Below are 20650 nucleotides of genomic sequence, written 5' to 3'. Positions count from 1 at the left end.
ATAGGGTTGGATTGCCCTGGTCTAATTCAATCAAATGTGCTACAAACAAATGTTACACTGGAAAAGTAGCCTAAATGATAAATACAAAACATATTATTGACTTGCAAGAACCTTGCCTATCATAAAACCGATGTTTGGTGATGATAATTTAAATAGCTGGAAAACACAATTTTTGGTCGCAAAATAAATCTCCCAAAGACCTTTAGAAACGTTTATGGAAACATAGTTTCTCGACGGAATTATTCATATGTGACACGTTTCATGGAGTCCAGCATTTTTATCTTCCCCCTCCGCACAGATCGAAATGCAAGCGAATGTGGCGTTTTAAGGTTACTGTTCTTACATTATACCAATTCAACGTATCTTATCAGCAGGCGGGAATAGAGTAGGTAGCTAGCTGAGATAATTTAAGAGCATTTTCCTGAAACGATTGCTAGTCGTCACACTGTCAGTAGTACCACGATGCGAGCGTCTTGATTTGACAGCTAGAACCGAGGGTGACGATAATAATCGTTCCTAACTAGCTAACATTGCTTGCTAGCAGATCTCTATTTTATTTACAGCAAATGCTAAATATTGATTAACAAAGCTAAAGATGTCAGATAGCTTGGCGTTATTGATTGCAAGATAGCTAGCTAACATTAAACTTCAGCGTTTATTTCACTGTATCTATGCTAGTAAGCTAGCTAGCTGCCAGATCATTTCGAAAGCAAAAGTGGCTAACGTTATCAATATCGCTACCATGAGGGTTTTCGAGACGGACAGAAAGTTATTGCCAGTTACCCTATAAGTCATTTATCTAGCTAGCTAGCTAGAATTTTATCAATAGACCAAGGCAATTATCAAACAAAAACTAAATACAAAAGCTAAATAAGATATCTAAAGAAGTTGCTATGGTCCCAATTTGGCACAACATGAAGCCGTTAGGGAGAAATTGGATGATAGGACTGGGTGTAGGAGCCACCGCGGGTGTAGGCTTGATTACATTAATAATCTACAAAGAAATTAGTAGAAGAAGATCTCAAACATTATTACTCCACACTAACCCCCCTGAGTACTTGATAGACAGCCCAGATGGAACACCCCTTCAGATTGAGTCACTTGAACAAGGTAGGTGGTAAGCACTGCATGGCATAGCAGCATAATCTGAGACTGTCCGTTTGTGTGTCTAGCTGTCTGCACGTGTGTAATGAGTATATTTGCAATGGTGTGTGTCTATACAGCCCCCCCAGACAACCTAGCTATATCTCTTCTGTCTCCATTTGTCCCTCCATAGAGGTGGTGGCCCAGCAGCAGGCCCTGGAGGCGGTGGTGCAGGGGTTGTCCCCTGAGCAGGTGGAGCTGAGGAACCAACTGGATGAGGTGCTGACCTGTGTGTCTTCCCTCCGCTTCGAGGTGGCTGAGCTCAGGACTGGCCTGCAGGACATCGCCCAGCAGATTATCCAGGATGTCAAGTGAGTGGTGGTGTTTGGTGGTGGCCACATGGGTTCACCAAGTGGACACTGAATCTAGGATATATCATGTTTCAGGTTTTTTTGTTCAGTGTCTTTTGTTCAAGACATGTATGTTGAATGTCTCTTTGCTGCTCTGTGCAGGAAGGGTGTTGAGGATAGCCAGAGAGCACGTAGACGCCGCCACATCATCAGCCATCGGGAACGCACTGACTCCATGAGCTCCAGCTCCATCTATTTCTCTGCCAGTCAAGGCGTGTATGGAGGGGAGACCAGCGAGGGAGGGTAAGATCAGCATGGACTGCAATCACTGGGATAGATATGGGATAGATAGCATTGTAGGAACATGAGCATAGGGCTAATTGTCCACGAGCCACCCACCAAAAAAGGCTTCAGAAAAGGCATTCTGTGACCCAGAAAACAACAGTTTCAACATCATTACATTCCTTAATTTTATGAATATGAACACTGTGTGGTTCAAACTTGTAAAAGTTGCACGTTAAATATTAAAGCAAAGGTACAATTTTGAAATCATAGTGCATTTTGGGTCATTTCCCCTAGCAGCAATAAGGTTGCAATTGTTACGCACATTTTGTTGTCCATGCTTGCAGAAAGCAAGGTATGTACCGGATCTGAGGAATCCGAAATAATACAAGATAAAAAGCTGTTGAAAGCTGCTAAATGGATTTTTCTCAGATGCCAGAACAGCGCTTTATGTAGCTGTCGTGACCTGTATTATCTAGAAACCGATGTGCTGTCTTTAGTTTGGCTAGCAGGCAAAATAATGATGTCCCTTGTAGGCTAAATACACCTGCCAAAATGTCTTAGATTAACTGAGAACCACTGTATATGGTTGAAACATTTCTTTGTTTTGTGGTTCAACTGGATCAGTGAAGGATCGGTAACGTGTTGCTTGAGCTTATGCAAGGATGAGCACTGATCTCACATAGTTCTGTGAGGCAGTGTGCAACAAAAGTAACCAAGGTGAAACATGGCAATGTCGGAACATTGCTAGGGAAATTACACAAGATGCGCAATGATTTTGCGACATAAAATCTTCACTTTTATTAAACATAACTAATGTGCAACTTTTACAAGTTTGAAACAGTGTTCATATTCATAACATTACCTATGTAATGTTTTTGACATTTTGCAGTTTTGTTTCCTGGGTCACGGAACAACACCATTTTGGTGGATGGCACTTGGACTATACTTTTGTAGTGACATTAACTGTCTGCCTATACTGTCTCAGGTACTCCACCGCCAACGCTGAGTCAGACTACACGGATCGGGACACGGATCGGGAGACCGACAAGGAGGCAGAAAGAGAGCCGGAGGAGGATTCCGATGAGGACAAGAGCTGTGCCACGACCATCACTCTACGCCAGGAGGACTCCCAGGAGGAGGGAGAGGAACCACAGGAGGAAGACGAAGATAATGATGACGACGATGAGGAGGAGATGTTGGAGGTGATGGCTGAAGTGCCAAGTGGGGAGTTGGCATTACTCCTGGCCCAGAGTGATATCCTTCATACGGGTGACGCTAGGCTGAAGGCAGAGGGCTTCCATCTGCTCCTTGCCAACAAGCTACAGGTCAATCCAAATGAAAGGAGTCTGAGAATGTGGATCTTTTGTGGCAAATTTTGTTTTCATGTTGCTGAAGTTAAAATATTTTTTTGTTCAGTCTAGCTACATCTGTCATATTTAGTTTTTTTGTGATACCAGTATGGCGACAGCAGGGAGTTTCTATGGCGACTGGCCCGTGCCTACAGTGACATGTATGATTCTACCGAGGACAAGCAGGAGAAGAAGTCGTATGCAGAACAAGGTAAAGAAAACATTTGATTTTGTAGTGAACTCTCACTTTAACATGCACTGTCAGATGGTTCGCTTTTGACCTTTGATCTATTCTCCACAGGTCGGGAAGAAGCCGAGTTTGCTCTAAAGAAGAATGGCCTGAATGCGGAATGTCACAAGTGGTGAGTCACTGAAAACCGTCAGATGTTGTGCTGACCCTTTGCAAAATGGTAAAATATATATTTTTAATCTCTTTCAATACTCCACAGGTTTGCTGTTCTCACAGGCCTTACCTCCCAATACGAGACTATGCATAGCAAACTGAAAAGCAGTCACATTCTAAAGGTGTGTTTTTGTTACTCTATTCAGAATCCTATTGGAATAGTCATCCAAGTCCTCCGTTCATAAAGTGTAATCTATATCAGAAAACAATTGTGAATGTCAAGATCTGCACTTTTCTAAAATGTTGTAAACGGTAAACAATGAAAGTGACTTTTGTATGCACTATTCACCCTTCCTTTGTGCTAGGAGCATTTAGACCGAGCGATTGCCCTTAGGGACGATGACCCACTGTGTTTCTACCTTTTGGGGCGCTGGTGTTATGAGGTAAGCTGAACAAGCTTTTTATCCCAAATCCTTATCTTGGGACTTGACTGAAAAACAACAACCATACAACCAGTCCTATGCTAACTAAAACGTGTTTCCTATCCTTTTTCCTCTGTAGGTTTCCACTCTTGGCTGGCTGGAGAAGAAGGCGGCAGCTGCCTTGTATGACAAACCACCAACATCTACTCTTGACGACGCCCTTGGAAACTTCCTCAAGGTACTTAATCAGTTGCCCAAAGCCAAATCGACTGCTAGCCTCTATACAGAAGGGAAAAAAATAATTTAAATGTTTTATTTTTTTATTCCACCTTGTTTGATTTCAGGCAGAGGAGCTGAACCCAGGATTCTCCAAGACAGTGAGACTTTACATCGCCAAGGTATTGGAAATGCACTTCTGTAGACAAGATCAATTAAACAGTGGATTTCTCCAGTTTATAACTAGTGTAAAAGGTAACTTTTTTGATCCTCTGATTTGTTCTCTTGGTGGTTTTGATTTCCAGTGTCACAAGGAGCTGGGGAATGTGTCAGAGGCCAAAAACTGGGCCCTGTTGGCGTTGAAGATGCCTAGTGGCTCCAGTGAGGTAAGCAGACATTTCTTTGAGATGGAGATTAGCACTCACTGTGCACACAGGGTTGACTTTTCTAGGCAGCACTTACCTTTCTTTTCATTCTTTAGGAGGAGGATAGTGCTAAGTTGGAGGCAGAGCTGGGAGCCTTGATTGACAAAGTGACTGAGCTCTCCCTTGACGGTGGGGACAAATAGGGCAGGACACAGCAGTTGCCACTGGATGGCCATTGGCAAACTAGCCCGCTCATCACAGGCCACCCAATCAGCTGTGTAGTTGAAACGTCTACCGACAACTTTCTCTCTCCTCAGTACGCCAAGTAGATATTCAACTTCCTATGTCACTGAATCGATATGGAGTGAGCTATTTATATTGCAGTCACATGACCTCTCAATTGGAGTAAGTACCTTTTTCAGAATGATCTTTGCCTTTCACTTCACTTAATATGCTATGTTTTCAAAGCACTTTCATCTAACCGGTACTACTGTAATTTAGCATGTTTGTTTCTTGCTAGTGTTGTTGACCAAATGTGTGCATTGTGTGGAGAGTAACTTAGATCGGGACTAATCCCCCTGTACAAACATAAGCCCTACCGTTGTTTAGATGGTGTTGTGATACAATGTTGACAACCTATCCTAAATGTAAAACCAAATGGGATCAAAACATGTCCCCCTTTAGCCTCACAGCTCATATAGATAGCAAGATTATTATTAAAGATTTTGTGTGTAATGTTTCAATGACCTAAGCACAAGTCCAGTCTTAAGTCCATGTAATACCATTTTAGAAGCATGGACCCTTAGGTTGTCTACTTTATTTAATTCCAGTGTTATGCTGCCTTTGATTTGTTTGAGAAAATGTTTACCTTTGATTATTTATTTGTTTGTTAAAGATAACGTTTACTTGGCACTCATTGCATTTATATTCCTCCATTTGCTGGTTTCAATAGGGTGAGTTATTGCTTAACATTCATATACACATTCCTGTAAGTGAGCATGTGTTCGCAGTCAACTTACCTGGTAAAATAAAGTCCTTTAATGGATGTCCTGTCATAATCTTTCCCTGTGACAGTTATGAAACTGGCCTGGTTTTGAAAAGCTTTTTTATTGTACTATTTACTTGTATATTCATGAGGACCACAGTTAAATGCATCTTTGTTTATCCACTGTCGTATGGTAATCTGTCGCCAAAAATGATCAACAATTCCATGGTATTTTTTAATGGTCATTAGTTGACAAATCATAATTTCCCAATTGTACTAAGTCAGAATTCAAATAACTTCAGATGTAGACCAGAGACAGGGTATCCTAATGGTTTTAATACAATGCATCTTATACAGAAAGTATAGTTCTGTAATGATAGGGAAAATGGAGTGTCAAGGGGTCTGTACTGGTATGTTTACTCAAACATCTGCTCTTAATAATAGAATAGATCTGATATACAGTGGGAATGTCAAATCCAAACAATGGTTGTAAAGAAGAACACTTGTAGAAAACCAGACATCCTTGAAAAACCGAAGTCACAATACAACACTTCTTAAATAATAAGTCCATATCCTCCAGTGGAGTTAATACAATAATTATCTTAAGTCTATTGGTTTGGTGAAAAAAATTCCACATTTATGTGAAGCTGAGCTCCCTCTGGTTCTCAGCTTCATAGGGCCATACAGATCTGTATACAGTGTTGGCCAAAGAATGTGCATCACTGAGTTCTTCTGGGAAATGGGCAACACTCCATGCAAAGTAGCCGTTATGGCCAGCATCTCCCATATTAGCCCTTACCTCAGGTAAGTGTACACAGCCCAAGAGAGCTGCCATTGTGCAAGTCTACAGTGGCATGGCCTCATGAAATGCAACCATGCTCTCACGTGGCATGGTTCCAACTGAGCTCAGTCCTTGGCATCACCCACCCCATCTGCGTTGATGGCAAACATGGCTTCAGACTCAGGGAGGCAGGGTGAGTCATAGATTTTGCAGATCCTCGTCTCCCCACGGCCTTTCCTCAAGTACAGTCTAAAAACAAGAAGAGGTTTAGCTAAATTGCTCTAGAACACCAGGGGCTTAACAAGTGGTATGCTATGTTAGAAACCATTAGAACGTAACAAATAGGGAGCAGAATGTAAAAAACTAACCCTCAGTCTTTATTCTGCAACGCCCAATGGAGCTACTCACCGTGTAGTGGACGCATGTGCCATGATGTTGCCCCCGATGGGTTTTTTAGGGTCTGCAGAGAACATAGCAGCACCGTCTACCTGGGCCACCACCTGATTGGTTATCACTACAGCAACGCCAAACTGACAAGGCGAGAGAGACTAAGTTTAGCATTATGACCATACTGAGAGAGTTGTGCGCACACACACATGGGCCCATAAGGTAGTGTTCAGAACATTACTGACAAACGTATTGTATTAGATCGACACCAGAGTCATGGATAAGGAATTCAGCAAACAGACAAAGCCCCTGTAATTCTAACCCTGGCCTTACTTCATCTGCTAGTCTCAGCAGCATTCTCAGGAAGCGTCCCAGGTGGCCTTGCCGTGCAGCGAGCTCTCCCCTCCCTGAGTAGTCTGTCCTGTAGAGGGCCATGGCACTGTCCACTATCAGCATGGCATACCTGAGAGAGAAGGGGCCATATGGTTAGAGATGTATAGCGTTGCAGACTGGGTGACCAGAGGGTAGTGGCCTTATTCCAGATCACTTCAATTCATGTCATAAACAATACTATCAACATGGAAGGAAAACAAGGAATGTGAGAAATAGAAAAACATTTGAGGGATCAGAACCCTCAGGAACAGGGTTAAGGGAGGGATAGATAGATCAAGGGAAGGCAGGGATGGATCGAGGAGAGGGGGATGGATAGAGGGGGAAGAATGGATAGAGAGGGGGATGGATAGGAGCGGGGGGGATAGATGGATAGGAGCGGGGGGGGTGGATGGATAGGAGCAGGGGGTGGATGGATAGGAGAGGGGGGATGGATAGGAGAGGGGGGGATGGATAGGAGAGGGGGGAGATGGATAGGAGAGGGGGGAGATGGATAGGAGAGGGGGGAGATGGATAGGAGAGGGGGGAGATGGATAGGAGAGGGGGGGAGATGGATAGGAGAGGGGGGGAGATGGATAGGAGAGGGGGGGAGATGGATAGGAGAGGGGGGGAGATGGATAGGAGAGGGGGGAGATGGATAGGAGAGGGGGGAGATGGATAGGAGAGGGGGGGAGATGGATAGGAGAGGATAGGAGAGGGGGAGATGGATAGGAGAGGAGATGGATAGGAGAGGGGGGGGATAGGAGAGGGAGGGGGGAGATGGATAGGAGAGGGAGGGGGGAGATGGATAGGAGAGGGAGGGGGAGATGGATAGGAGAGGGAGGGGGAGATGGATAGGAGAGGGAGGGGGGAGATGGAGAGGGAGGGGGGAGATGGAGAGGGAGGGGGAGATGGAGAGGGAGGGGGGAGATGGAGAGGGAGGGGGGAGATGGAGAGGGAGGGGGGAGATGGAGAGGGAGGGGGGAGATGGAGAGGGAGGGGGGGGAGATGGAGAGGGAGGAGATGGATAGGAGAGGGAGGGGGGGAGATGGATAGGAGAGGGAGGGGGGAGATGGATGGGGGGGGGGGATGGGGGGTCTGACCTAGACTCTGCCATCATGGCTGAGGCTTGGTAAAGCAGCTGGGTCTGGTGGTCTGTGTTAAAGGCCCTAGCGTAGGCTACGTTGTCCAGAACGTCACTCCCAACAAGTCCATACCTAATAAAAAAAAACAGTACATTCTAGTGTGGTACAGTTTTTTGAAGGAAGTACTGCATGTACTATGGTAACTCTCTGAACAGACAGAAATTGATGTGCGTTATTCCTGTAGTGGAATAGTGTTGCTCCAAATTTCACTCAGTGTCATAAGTGTCAGTGTCATATAACCCAGTAGTTACTCCATTGTTATTGTGTTGGTCCATGAGAGAACTCACCTCTCTGCTACAGCCAGTAACCTCTCTGGTCTGAAGGTCCCCTCAGTGTCAATGTACATGGCTTTGCCCTCTCCACCACCCTGGTCAATGGGCAACTGAGTTGGGGGAAAACATTACAGAACAAGAACACAAACAATGTTCTGAGAGTGCTATTGTCATAAGATGTCAGCAGATGTGATAGGAGTATACAGCCAAGTCTACCTTTGTTAGTGCTAAATAATGTCATCATGGCAAGTACCTGACAGGTGACTGCAAGGGTGTGGCACAGTTGCGTCTTTCCTGTTCGGAACTCTCCAAACATCTCTGTGATGGAGCCCGTCTCTATCCCACCTGAGAGAGTGATAAAGCCTTTCATACCCATGATAGTGACAAATAAAAATGGGCAAGTGGAAAAACAGAGTCATGTCTAAGGTTCTAAGTAACTGGTAAAGAGACTCCATCCTCACCCTGTAACAGCTTGTCCAGCTCTTTGGACCCAGTGGAGATCTGGATGATTTCAGCTCTGCGTTGGTGGAACTCTGTTGCTGTGGTGAAGCCCATGGGCACTAGTTTGGCAGCTTCAGCCTGAAGGAGTTACCATAGAGGTATAGGAACATCATTCAGTCATAATAGCAGGCCTAATATCAGCTGTGGGCAACCCAAAATGAGCAGAAAATAACTCAAGAGATTGGTAAATTAAGGTGACCTAACCAGGACTTTGTCTGCTTTGGCCTCACTGATCCCCTTGATGTTGAGCAGCTCCTTCTTGGGGGCATAGGCCACTGCCTCAATGGTGTGGAACCCTGCATCCTCCAGTTTCTTTAGGTCACTGGCACTGATGCCACATTGCTGTGTGGGACATTGTAGAATAATTTGCAATCATGCATTTGACGTTTAGACATGTTAATATTGATCGTCAGTTCTGCCTAGTACAGGGAATATCCTCAGTCAATATCAGCCAAACACACTAATACTGTACCCAGATAAATTAGTATGGGCATAAATGCTCCAACACCTACCTCAAGTCTGCTCAGTGGCTGTGGTCCAAAGCTCTCCTCCTCTACCTCTGCCTCTGCCCTGGCCTCGCTTCTCATAGCCATCTTTTTTTTATGGACAGGCGAGGTATGTCTGTTAAGGTCATAAAATAACGTTAAGTTGTTTTCACAGAGGGTGAAACTGAAAGGCATATAACGTTAGTCGTTTCCTTCTGTGTTAGTTACTGAGACACACTCAAATGCTATTAAACTTGATCAAGACAGGGTTGTTTTCTTGTTGGAATGGAATCCAAAATTATTCTAGTTAGCTAGTTTACACAACTGGAAATTGCAACTGACTTGCTAAAATAGTCAAGTTGTTGATGACTTCTTCGCATCTTGTTATCACATAAAAATGTACTTGAACATATAAGACTTACCTAGATAGTAAAAATACCTAACGTTAAATACTGAAGTCTTTGAATATGACCGATATTGTGTTATGAAACGTAGCTATCTTAAGCTATTTGTTCAGCTGAGCCAACAATGAAATGGTTTGTGACATGGCTTTCGTGTACTTCAATAAGGCGGAGTTATCCACATTTCGCTCAAAATAGTCGCTAGCTTATGTTAATTTAAAGTGATGAATAGGATGTCCAATGTTACAATAACAGCGTCCACTTACCACTAGTTTCTCTTGCTTTCCTTGAACAAAAATCTCCCGCTCGTAACTCAATTTAGCTATTGAGCGTGCTACGTAAATACGCTGTCCTTTCACTCGAGGGTTGGGGTTTCACTAGTAACCACAGCCACAAAGTTGGTCAAAACAACATTCGCTCTTTGGTCTTAATTCCAGGTTAGGCGTAAGGCTAGAAATATGTGAGTATGGTTAGGGTTAAAATCACATTTTAAGAAGAGAAACTAGAAATATGCGGGGTTTATGACTTTGTGTCTGTGGTAACTAGTGACGTCCAGAGCGCTGGGATTCTTCTTCATCTCTAATATAATAGTGGGCCGCAAACAAACGTTAAGAGGCGCATGCCGCCACCTACTGTACCCGGGTGTAAAGTCAATCACAGATCACATATATAAGAATTGAACGAAGCATTACATGTCCATTGCAGCCTTTTTATGACAATATCAAATAATTTCTGGGTAACAATTAAGTGTGATTGTTTTTCAATTAAAATAGTCAAATAGAAACAAAAATAGCTTCTGCACAAAGACATATTTCTCAACAAAGAATTTTGCTAGGACTGTCTAGGAGTGGTCTGAGTGGGGAGGGGAAAACTGAAAACTAGCTGTTATTGACAGAGAGGTTTGGAACTCTCTTTCTTATAGACCTATTAACTAATTTACTGCCTGGTAATGTCACCAGGCAGACCAAAACTCCACCAAAACAGGCTGAAATTTCAGGTGGTCCTTTCAAACAGCTCTTACACTAAAGGGGCATTATCGTCATTTTCACGCTTTCTCAGTATTATTCCAACCTCATTCTGTAGAAATATATATAAAACACAGGAAAATTGCGTTGTTGACTGCACTGGGCCTTTAAGAAAACCAAACCCTCCTACTCCTACCCGATCCTGCACTACTAAGAAAATAAAAAAGAGCCCTCCTAACTTCTAACAAACCCTTCCAACCTCTAACCCTACACATTAATCTTTCACTCTTTTCCCCATACAACAATACAATAGCACATGCTCCATAGTTTCATCAACCATATACACCGGCCGTACAGAAACCATTCACATGCTTGCCGACCAAATGTAATGACACTTTAAATGTACAATGTCCTAGGTGCAACCGAGCAAACACCACCTCTTCCTTCCTAAACTGACCTTTGAATCTTGGTCCACCAACCTTTCTTTGGAGGGCATATAAATTCAGGCCTTTGGCTCGGAGTCCCAACTCTTCTGTCACACAAAATGGCTCTGATCTTACATTTGGCCTCACCTCTACCCCGTGGAGCACGAATATCAATTTTAATTTGTGTTAAAGCCCCTTTGGCTATATATTTTAGCAACAAGATATAAGATAAACAGAGTAGCAGCAGCATGTATGTGAGTGAGTGTGCGTGTATGTAGAGTCAGTATAAATGTATGTGCATATTATGTGTGAATGAGAAGATGGAGTGTGTGTGTGAGTGTGCATAGAGACAGTGCAAAAATAAAGATACAAGGTTAACTCAAATAGTCTGTGTGGCTATTTTGTTAGCTATTAAGCAGTGGTATTGTTTGGGGTTAGAAGCTATTCAAAAGCATGTTGGTGTCAGACATGATGCAGCGGTACCGCTTGCCCTGCGGAAGCAGGGAGAATAGTGGCTTTTAACGATTTTCCGGGCCTTCCTTCCACCCTGCCTGATATACATACAAAGGTATGTGGACACCCCTTCAAATGAGTGGATTCTGCTATTTCAGCCACACCCATTGCTGACAGGTATATAAAATTGAGCACACAGCCATACAATCTCCATAGACAAACATTGGCAGAATTGCCTTACTGAAGAGCTCAGTGACTTTCAACTTGGCACCGTCATAGGATGTCACCTTTCCTACAAGTCAGTATGTCACATTTCTGCCCTGCTAGAGCTGCCCCCGTCAACTGTAAGTGCTGTTAGTGTGAAGTGGAGACATCTAGTAGAAGCAACAACGGCTCAGCCACGAAGTGGTAGGCCACACAAGCTCACGGAATGGGACTACCGAGTGCTGAAGCGTGTAAAAAAAACATCTGTCCGTTGTTGCAACACTCATATACCGAGTTCCAAACTGCCTCTGGAAGCAATGTAAGCACAATAACTGTTTGTCGGGAGCTTCATGAAATGGGTTTCCATGACCAAGCAGCTGCACACAAGCATAAGAGCACCATGCGCAATACCAAGCGTCGGCTAGAGTGGTGTAAAACTTGCTGCCATTGGAGTGATGAATCAAGCTCCACCATCTGGCAGTCTGACGGACAAATCTGGGTTTGGTGGATGCCAGGAGAACACTACCTGCCCCAATGCATAGTGTCAACTGTAAAGTTTGGTGGAGGAGGAATAATGGTTCAGGCTAGGCCCCTTAGTTCCAGTGAAGGGAAATCTTAATGCTACAGCATACAATTACTTAAAAAAAAAAACGTATACCTTTTATTTAACTCGGCAAGTCAGTTAAGAACAAATTCTTATTTTCAATGACAGCCTAGGAACAGTAGGTTAACTGCCTGTTCAGGGGCAGAGCGACAGATTTGAACATGAAACCTTTCGGTTACTAGTCCAACACTCTAACCACTAGGCTGCCCTGCCGCCCCAAAACATTCTAGACGATTCTGTGCTTCCAACTTTGTGGCAACAGTTTGGGGAAGGCCCTTTCCTGTTTCAGCATGACAATGCCCCCGTGCACAAAGTGAGATCCATACAGAAATGGTTTGTCGAGATTGGTGTGGAAGAACTTGACTGGCCTGCAGAGTCCTGACCTCAACTCCATCGAAATACCTTTGCGATGAATTGGAACGCCGACTGCGAGCCAGGCCTAATCGCCCAACATCAGTGCCCGACCTACTAATGGTCAAGTCCCTGCAGACATGTTCCAACATCTAGTGGAAAGCCTTTCCAGAAGAGTCGAGGCTGTTTAGCAGCAAAGGGGGGACCAACTCCATATTAATGCTCATGATTTTGGAATGAGATGTTCGATAAGCAGGTGTCCACATACTTCTGGTCATGTAGTGTAGATGTCCTGGATGGCAGGGAGCTTGGCCCCAGTGATGTACTGGGCTGTCCGCACCACCCTCTGTAGCGCCATGCGATCGAGGAAGCTGCTATTACCATACCAGGCAGTGATGCAGCCAGTCAAGATGCTCTCAATTGTAGAGCTGTAGAACCTTTTGAGGATTTGAAGGCCCATGCAAACTCCTCATGAGGAAGAGGCGCTATCACGCCTTCTTCAAGACTGTGTGCGTTTGGACTATTTTAAGTCTTTAGTGATTTTGACACAGAGGACCTTGAAGCTCTCAACCTGCTCCACTGCAGCCCCATCAATGTGGATGGGAGAGCTTGCCTCCAATTTCCTTTGGGCTAGGATTTGAAAGTGTTTGGTTCTTTTCTACCTCAAAGGCTGGGTTGCATCTCTAAATCAACTTCCTCACCGTGTTTCATCCCCTTGATCTGCACCATTTAGAATCTTTCTCTGCACTGATCTGGAAAAACACAGCGTATATGGAAACAAGCAAAATTCAGTGGGCAGGGCGCACTATTATAGCCTATGCTGTTGCTAGTCCTACTCATTACAAATCAGAGACGATGAAGAGGAGACCACTTTAGACTGTTGAGATGAAGCCATATGAGTATACCAGTATGTCAATGTAATGATCCTGTTGACTTTCCATACTATGAAATCATGTCGGTATGATTGTCAAAACAATATAACATGATCTGTTTCCCCCATTTGCTCACAGAAAGGGTAATGAAGATCCAAGTTTACAGACAGAATTGTTATCCTACAGAGGAGAAAACATGGGTAAAAGTTGTATTAACATTTTAATAACGATTGTCAATTAAGACAATTTGTCCCACTCACACTGGATAAAATGTTTCCTCGCACTGAAAGGGTCATGAAGCCCCATCTTGATATTGTCAGACTCAATAACACCGGTCTGACTTCTTGTCATATCCATATAATCTGAATCCAAAAGACTGATGTTGATCGGTTTTGTGACCCACTCCAACAAAATAATTGCCCTTTTCTCCATTGAAATTTGTCTTTGAGATGGTGGACATCCTAGCCAAAGTCTCATTCCCATTGGCAGAATGACAAACATTTTCCCATATCTGTGCAGTGAGAGCTTGAGTCATCTCCATACCATTGCCATCTTCCCCGAGAAGTGTTTTAGTTGAATCCAATGTGCTGACAGATCTTCCTTTACCACCTCGGAGTGAAGGCGTTGCGACACCAAAACATCTGGCGTCAATGACCCCAGTTTTGCTCCTTGTGATTTCCATGTCATCGGTACTAAGTTCTGCTCTATCCTGGCTCTCCTCAAACCTCTCCTTTTGGTGTTTTGTTATGGGGAACAATCTGCCAGTGGTCTCATCTGTCATGTTCAGACAATTTCTGTGATCTATAGACACAGTGAGAGATTTGGTCATGTCGATACCAGTCATCCTCTGATAGATGACTGGCTCTGTTGGAAGCTGACATGCAGGAGATACTTTTCCTAGTAGGGTTTTGCATGCGATTGACCACATTGAGGCTTTTGGTGTTGATGGCAACAGTTTGACTACTAGTTATTTCCATGTCATCAGGATCCAATATGGCTACAGAAACACTGAACCCACAGACTTCCCTGATGCAGAGCCCTCTCCACACTGTGAGCATCGTCTGAGAACATGGCAGTTTCCATAGAGGATGGCACTAAGGATAGACCCAGGTCAAACTCGGTATTGGGTTTGCTAAGAGAAGGCCTCTCCATCACACAAGAATTGGAATCAATTACAACAGTTAGGCTTTTTGTGATTTCCATGTCATCTGGATCAGAGGATGCAGGTTCCCATACATTACAACTTCTCTGTCCTAAAGTCATCTCCATGTTGGCACTTCGATCAGAATGAAGGGACATCTCTGTTGTGGGGAACAAGCAACTGGAGTGGCTCATTGGTCACTGTATGGCTGTTGGCCACAATATTTATAGTGAGGGCCTCGGTCATATCCATACCATTAGTCTTCTGTAACAAACACCTCTCTGAGAGAATTTCATGCAGGATAAACTGTGGTTTGTATTCCCCAGTAAGGGGATTTCGATTAGGCCTACACTTTTGAAATCAAAGGCAACTGTTTGACATCTTGTCATCTCTATGTCATCCCAGTTTGTGCATGAGGTGATATGAAAGGTCTGTTGATTTGGCTCAAAGGAGATTCTGTTTTTCTTGGGAAACATCCAGGGTGATGATTCACCTTTCTTGGTCAGAGCACACACATTCTCCTGGAGAGGTACATTGAGAGCTGCAGTCATCTCCATACCATGGTCATCATCTGAGAAGATCTGGGTTTAATTGGGATCTTATGTGAAGACCACACTAATGCTTTCAATGTTCCGAAGGGGATTTGGGCCTATCATCCCAATGGCTTTGAAGTCAATGGCAAAAGTTTGGCACCAGGTCAACTCCATTTCATTTGGATCAGTAGAGACAGATACCTGGCTGAAAGGGCTTCCCCTAAGCCAGTGTTCTTCAGAGCTTACAGTTTGTAGACACTGAAATACTCCTTTGCCATCTATCAAAGTTGTATGGCTTTTTGTCAGATCCAACTGATCCTGTTCAGTTTGCATCGTAGATGTATTCATGAACTGTGGACCTTGCCTTTTAGGGCTAACTGAGGCCACTGTACGGTCTCTCCGCGTTGTCGACAAAGCTGGAACCTGATTCTCTTTATCAACTCTAGACCTGCGCGCATTGAGCGCAGCATGGAAACATTTGTTGTCCGTTTTTTTTCTGGAGGGGTTACAGCTCTGTGGAATGCCATTGTAGTTGAGGATTTGGGAGTTGGATTGCCCCTGGGGCCACATGATTTTGTTCTGGATCTATATCTCTGACTGAGGTGGAAGTGTTTTTAAAGAGGGCACAATTCTCTATTGAGTCCTGGGAACACACAGTCTCACTTTTCTTAATTGAAAAAGTAAAATCCACGTTGCCATAGATATATTTACATTGCTTTCATGTGGCAGAACAATAGATGATTCTGAATCATTGGCGATGAGTATTGTGTGACTGTGAGTCATATACATAAATGCTGTCTCCTCTCCTGTGAACATAATAGTTCTCACCATCATCATCATGGTTGAACATTATATTTTCCTATTAGGGGAAACATAAATTACTTTAGTGTCTCATTAATAGCTAAGTCCACTACTACAAAGATTAACACAGTACGTAGCGCACTTGCATGGTACATTTTTGGGGGGGCAATAGTTAACTATTCATATGATTCATAAATTTGTAAGTACAGTGCCTTGCGAAAGTATTCGGCCCCCTTGAACTTTGCGACCTTTTGCCACATTTCAGGCTTCAAACATAAAGATATAAAACTGTATTTTTTTGTGAAGAATCAACAACAAGTGGGACACAATCATGAAGTGGAACGACATTTATTGGATATTTCAAACTTTTTTAACAAATCAAAAACTGAAAAATTGGGCATGCAAAATTATTCAGCCCCTTTACTTTCAGTGCAGCAAACTCTCTCCAGAAGTTCAGTGAGGATCTCTGAATGATCCAATGTTGACCTAAATGACTAATGATGATAAATACAATCCACCTGTGTGTAATCAAGTCTCCGTATAAATGCACCTGCACTGTGATAGTCTCAGAGGTCCGTTAAAAGCGCAGAGAGCATCATGAAGAACAAGGAACACACCAGGCAGGTCCGAGATACTGTTGTGAAGAAGTTTATAGCCGGATTTGGATACAAAAAGATTTCCCAAGCTTTAAACATCCCAAGGAGCACTGTGCAATCGATAATATTGAAATGGAAGGAGTATCAGACCACTGCAAATCTACCAAGACCTGGCCGTCCCTCTAAACTTTCAGCTCATACAAGGAGAAGACTGATCAGAGATGCAGCCAAGAGGCCCATGATCACTCTGGATGAACTGCAGAGATCTACAGCTGAGGTGGGAGACTCTGTCCATAGGACAACAATCAGTCGTATATTGCACAAATCTGGCCTTTATGGAAGAGTGGCAAGAAGAAAGCCATTTCTTAAAGATATCCATAAAAAGTGTAGTTTAAAGTTTGCCACAAGCCACCTGGGAGACACACCAAACATGTGGAAGAAGGTGCTCTGGTCAGATGAAACCAAAATTGAACTTTTTGGCAACAATGCAAAACGTTATGTTTGGCGTAAAAGCAACACAGCTGAACACACCATCCCCACTGTCAAACATGGTGGTGGCAGCATCATGGTTTGGGCCTGCTTTTCTTCAGCAGGGACAGGGAAGATGGTTAAAATTGATGGGAAGATGGATGGAGCCAAATACAGGACCATTCTGGAAGAAAACCTGATGGAGTCTGCAAAAGACCTGAGACTGGGACGGAGATTTGTCTTCCAACAAAACAATGATCTAAAACATAAAGCAAAATCTACAATGGAATGGTTCAAAAATAAACATATCCAGGTGTTAGAATGGCCAAGTCAAAGTCCAGACCTGAATCCAATCGAGAATCTGTGGAAAGAACTGAAAACTGCTGTTCACAAATGCTCTCCATCCAACCTCACTGAGCTCGAGCTGTTTTGCAAGGAGGAATGGGAAAAAATGTCAGTCTCTCGATGTGCAAAACTGATAGAGACATACCCCAAGCGACTTACAGCTGTAATCGCAGCAAAAGGTGGCGCTACAAAGTATTAACTTAAGGGGGCTGAATAATTTTGCACGCCCAATTTTTCAGTTTTTGATTTGTTAAAAAAGTTTGAAATATCCAATAAATGTTGTTCCACTTCATGATTGTGTCCCACTTGTTGTTGATTCTTCACAAAAAAATACAGTTTTATATCTTTATGTTTGAAGCCTGAAATGTGGCAAAAGGTCGCAAAGTTCAAGGGGGCCAAATACTTTCGCAAGGCACTGTATCTACAGTACCAGTCAAAAGTTTGGACACAGCTACTCATTCAAGGGTTTCTCTTATTTTTACTATTTTCTACATTGTAGAATAATAGTGAAGACATCAAAACTATGAAATAACACATGGAATCATGTAGTAACCAAAAAAAGTGTTAAACAAATCCAAATACATTTTATATTCTTCAATCCATTGCCTTGATGAAAGCTTTGCACACGCTTGGCATTCTTTCAACCAGCTTTGAGGTAATCAGCTGGAATGCATTTCATTTAACACGTGTGCCTTGTTAAAAGTTCATTTGTGGAATTTCTTACCTTCTTAATGCATTGGAGCCAATCAGTTGTGTAGTGACAAGGTAGGGGTGGTATACAGAAGACAGCCCTATTTGGTAAAAGACCAACTCCATATGTGACCCGTTTCAGGAAACTATGCGTTTGTCACGATTCACTATTTCACAGGAGAGCCGTTTGAACGCAAATAGTTTTTTGGCAGAAATGCCTTCTCAAACATGTGAACGAATACAATTGCAAAATTACAAGCCTAGTTGGTTTATCCACAGAAAAAAACAGCAACCTTCCCGCTAGGAATGATTGGCTGAGATAATGAGTGGGCTGGACATGCCGAGAGATGAGTTTGGATTGGTTTGCCATATAACATATAACTAACTATTTGAGCTGGTCAGTATGTTTTGGCAATCGTATCTAACGTAGCTTTTTTATTTTATTTTTATGTATTGCGTAGTAAAAATGCATACATTTTACTCTCCACTTTTTGGAGGACCAAGTTAAGTGGAATTTAACAATTGTCGATAGACATTTGTTAGCTACCTGCAGATTCATGCAGGGTAGTAACGTCATGAGTTATGATGTTCATTGTTTAGCTAGTTTGCTACATGTCTTAACAAAAGACTCCACTATGCAAGTAAACATTTTGCGTGCGTTCGTAAATTCAGTCGGGCCATCTACTCCGATTTCAGAGCACTCTCGTCTGAGTGTGCCAGAACTGATGAATTTACAAACACTCAACACCAGTTGAAAATATGGCCGGTGTCAGTAAACGTCGGCAGAAAAGATAATACAATTTTGCCAGCAGCACAGTCACTAACACTCAGGATAACATGAAAACAACCTAACCAGTTCTGCTGGGGCAAGTACAATGGTCAGAGTGGGGTGGCTACAGCCAACAAGTGCTCAGCATGTGGGAACTCCTTCAAGACTGTTGGAAAAGCATTCCTCATGAAGCTGGTTGAGAGAATGCCAAGAGTGTGCAAAGTTGTCATCAAGGCAAAGGGTGGCTACTTTGAAGAATCTCATATAAAATGTATTTGGATTTGTTTAACACTTTTTTAGTTACTACATGATTCCATATGATGCTTCATACTTTGTATTCACTATTATTCTACAATGTAGAAAATAATAAAAATAAAGTAAACCCCTTGAATGAGTAGGTGTATCCAAACTTTTGACTGGTACTGTATATAAACATTAGATAAATGTAGCTGTGCCATCTGAATGTCCAATTTAAAGAACCACCCCATTTTTCAGTCATAGCTTACCTTATTTCTTTGGTGTGAAACATGGAGGGGAGCATTCAACAAGGTTTCTATGTCTACATTCACAAACGGAAGGCAAAACAGGCGTCTTGGTCACAGAGTGCATTATACAGTGTATACCTAAGATATCAGAGAATCTAGGCCTACCTGTAATTGGTTGAGCCCCATCATCAATGGAACCCATATGAATACTTATGTTTTAAACGCATGAAAAAACACTGACATTTTTGAAAGTTTGGATAAAATGAAAGTATTTAACGTGAGCAAGAAGTGCTGGATGTGTCGGAACTTACGACTTTTAAGTAAAGAACTAACTTAACGTTAGCTAGTTAAGTTGCTCACATAATAACGGAAATGTATAATTTGCCACATTCATACCTTAGCAACTTGTTCTCGAACAATTGTAATATGTTAGCTAGTAGCCATCAAAGTTGTTGTTGGTTTTGAATTGAACCGCCCCCCCTTGAGCATGCGCAGACGGATCAACTTCTTCAAACTGTCTGGTTTGTGTGGATACAAACGTTATACTGCGACCTCCTGGACGTCAATAAATCTTCATCCACTTTTACAACAAAAGCTGTATAAGCAAGTTTGACTCCATTTGTTATTTTAGCCCTACGTATATGAAGGTAAAATAATGTAATAAGTGTATAAGCATGTAAAGTATGATTTGCACCAGTGGCGGTCAATGCCATTTAGGATGAGGGAGGACTGTCACATTGGATGACTGTCATTCATATTCCATTCACCCAGTTCAATGTAATAGCGATAGGTTTAGGCTACAACATGATACTAACATTTTCCCTATACACATAATGAGGTTGCTACAACCTAGCCTATGAATGAAAGTTTACAACGTAGGTGCACACAGGTCGAGAGACATGTTTCAGGTGACAGACAGTGGCGTTTGTTTATCCATGTTTGTTCACTTTACAAGTCCACTTTACTTAATGCATATCCGAGGTTGACAGGTGCTAATTTCTCTGGAGAATTCTGTGAACATCAACAGTCAGGCACCATCTTCCGAATTGATAACTTTGACATAATATGAAATCTGATGGGCCCCTTAACCTCCATAAAGTCAGTCAAACATGTTGCAACGATGTTTTGAAGCGATTATTGACAAAAGGGAATATTAATCATGAATTTAGAGAACGTTGTTCCATGTACAATAGATTGAGGAGTGTTCAT

At 42.8% G+C, this 20650-nt stretch overlaps 2 protein-coding genes across 4 annotated transcripts; one reads left to right on the top strand and one right to left on the bottom strand.

Moving 5' to 3' along the window:
• Nucleotides 1-232: 232 nt before the first annotated feature.
• On the top strand, nucleotides 233-5575 carry LOC139407180 (regulator of microtubule dynamics 3). 2 transcript variants are annotated; one of them, XM_071150718.1, is made up of 12 exons: nucleotides 233-1110; nucleotides 1277-1454; nucleotides 1596-1736; nucleotides 2704-3043; nucleotides 3176-3278; nucleotides 3369-3429; nucleotides 3517-3592; nucleotides 3776-3853; nucleotides 3972-4070; nucleotides 4177-4230; nucleotides 4354-4434; nucleotides 4530-5575. In XM_071150718.1, the coding sequence occupies exons 1-12, from the start codon at nucleotides 894-896 to the stop codon at nucleotides 4614-4616; spliced, it is 1515 nt and encodes a 504-aa protein (XP_071006819.1). In that variant the 5' UTR covers nucleotides 233-893; the 3' UTR covers nucleotides 4617-5575. The 2 variants fall into 2 exon arrangements, with proteins under 2 accessions (XP_071006819.1, XP_071006817.1); XM_071150716.1 differs by having other exon boundaries at nucleotides 250-1110; nucleotides 4533-4841.
• Nucleotides 5576-5712: 137 nt separating this feature from the next.
• Nucleotides 5713-19517, bottom strand: LOC139407181 (DNA repair protein RAD51 homolog 1). 2 transcript variants are annotated; one of them, XM_071150719.1, is made up of 10 exons: nucleotides 19463-19517; nucleotides 9366-9474; nucleotides 9058-9195; nucleotides 8814-8931; nucleotides 8606-8697; nucleotides 8368-8462; nucleotides 8039-8152; nucleotides 6900-7029; nucleotides 6588-6709; nucleotides 5713-6428 (listed from the first exon to the last, which is right to left on the bottom strand). In XM_071150719.1, the coding sequence occupies exons 1-10, from the start codon at nucleotides 19495-19497 to the stop codon at nucleotides 6305-6307; spliced, it is 1077 nt and encodes a 358-aa protein (XP_071006820.1). In that variant the 5' UTR covers nucleotides 19498-19517; the 3' UTR covers nucleotides 5713-6304. The 2 variants fall into 2 exon arrangements, with proteins under 2 accessions (XP_071006820.1, XP_071006821.1); XM_071150720.1 differs by lacking the exon at nucleotides 19463-19517 and adding an exon at nucleotides 10006-10103.
• Nucleotides 19518-20650: the final 1133 nt, after the last annotated feature.

The sequence above is a fragment of the Oncorhynchus clarkii genome, chromosome 4, assembly GCF_045791955.1.
Source record: "Oncorhynchus clarkii lewisi isolate Uvic-CL-2024 chromosome 4, UVic_Ocla_1.0, whole genome shotgun sequence".
NCBI classification, from domain to species: domain Eukaryota; kingdom Metazoa; phylum Chordata; class Actinopteri; order Salmoniformes; family Salmonidae; genus Oncorhynchus; species Oncorhynchus clarkii.
The sequence above is the reverse complement of the archived record's forward strand: the minus strand, read 5'-3'. Positions and strand labels throughout refer to the sequence as shown.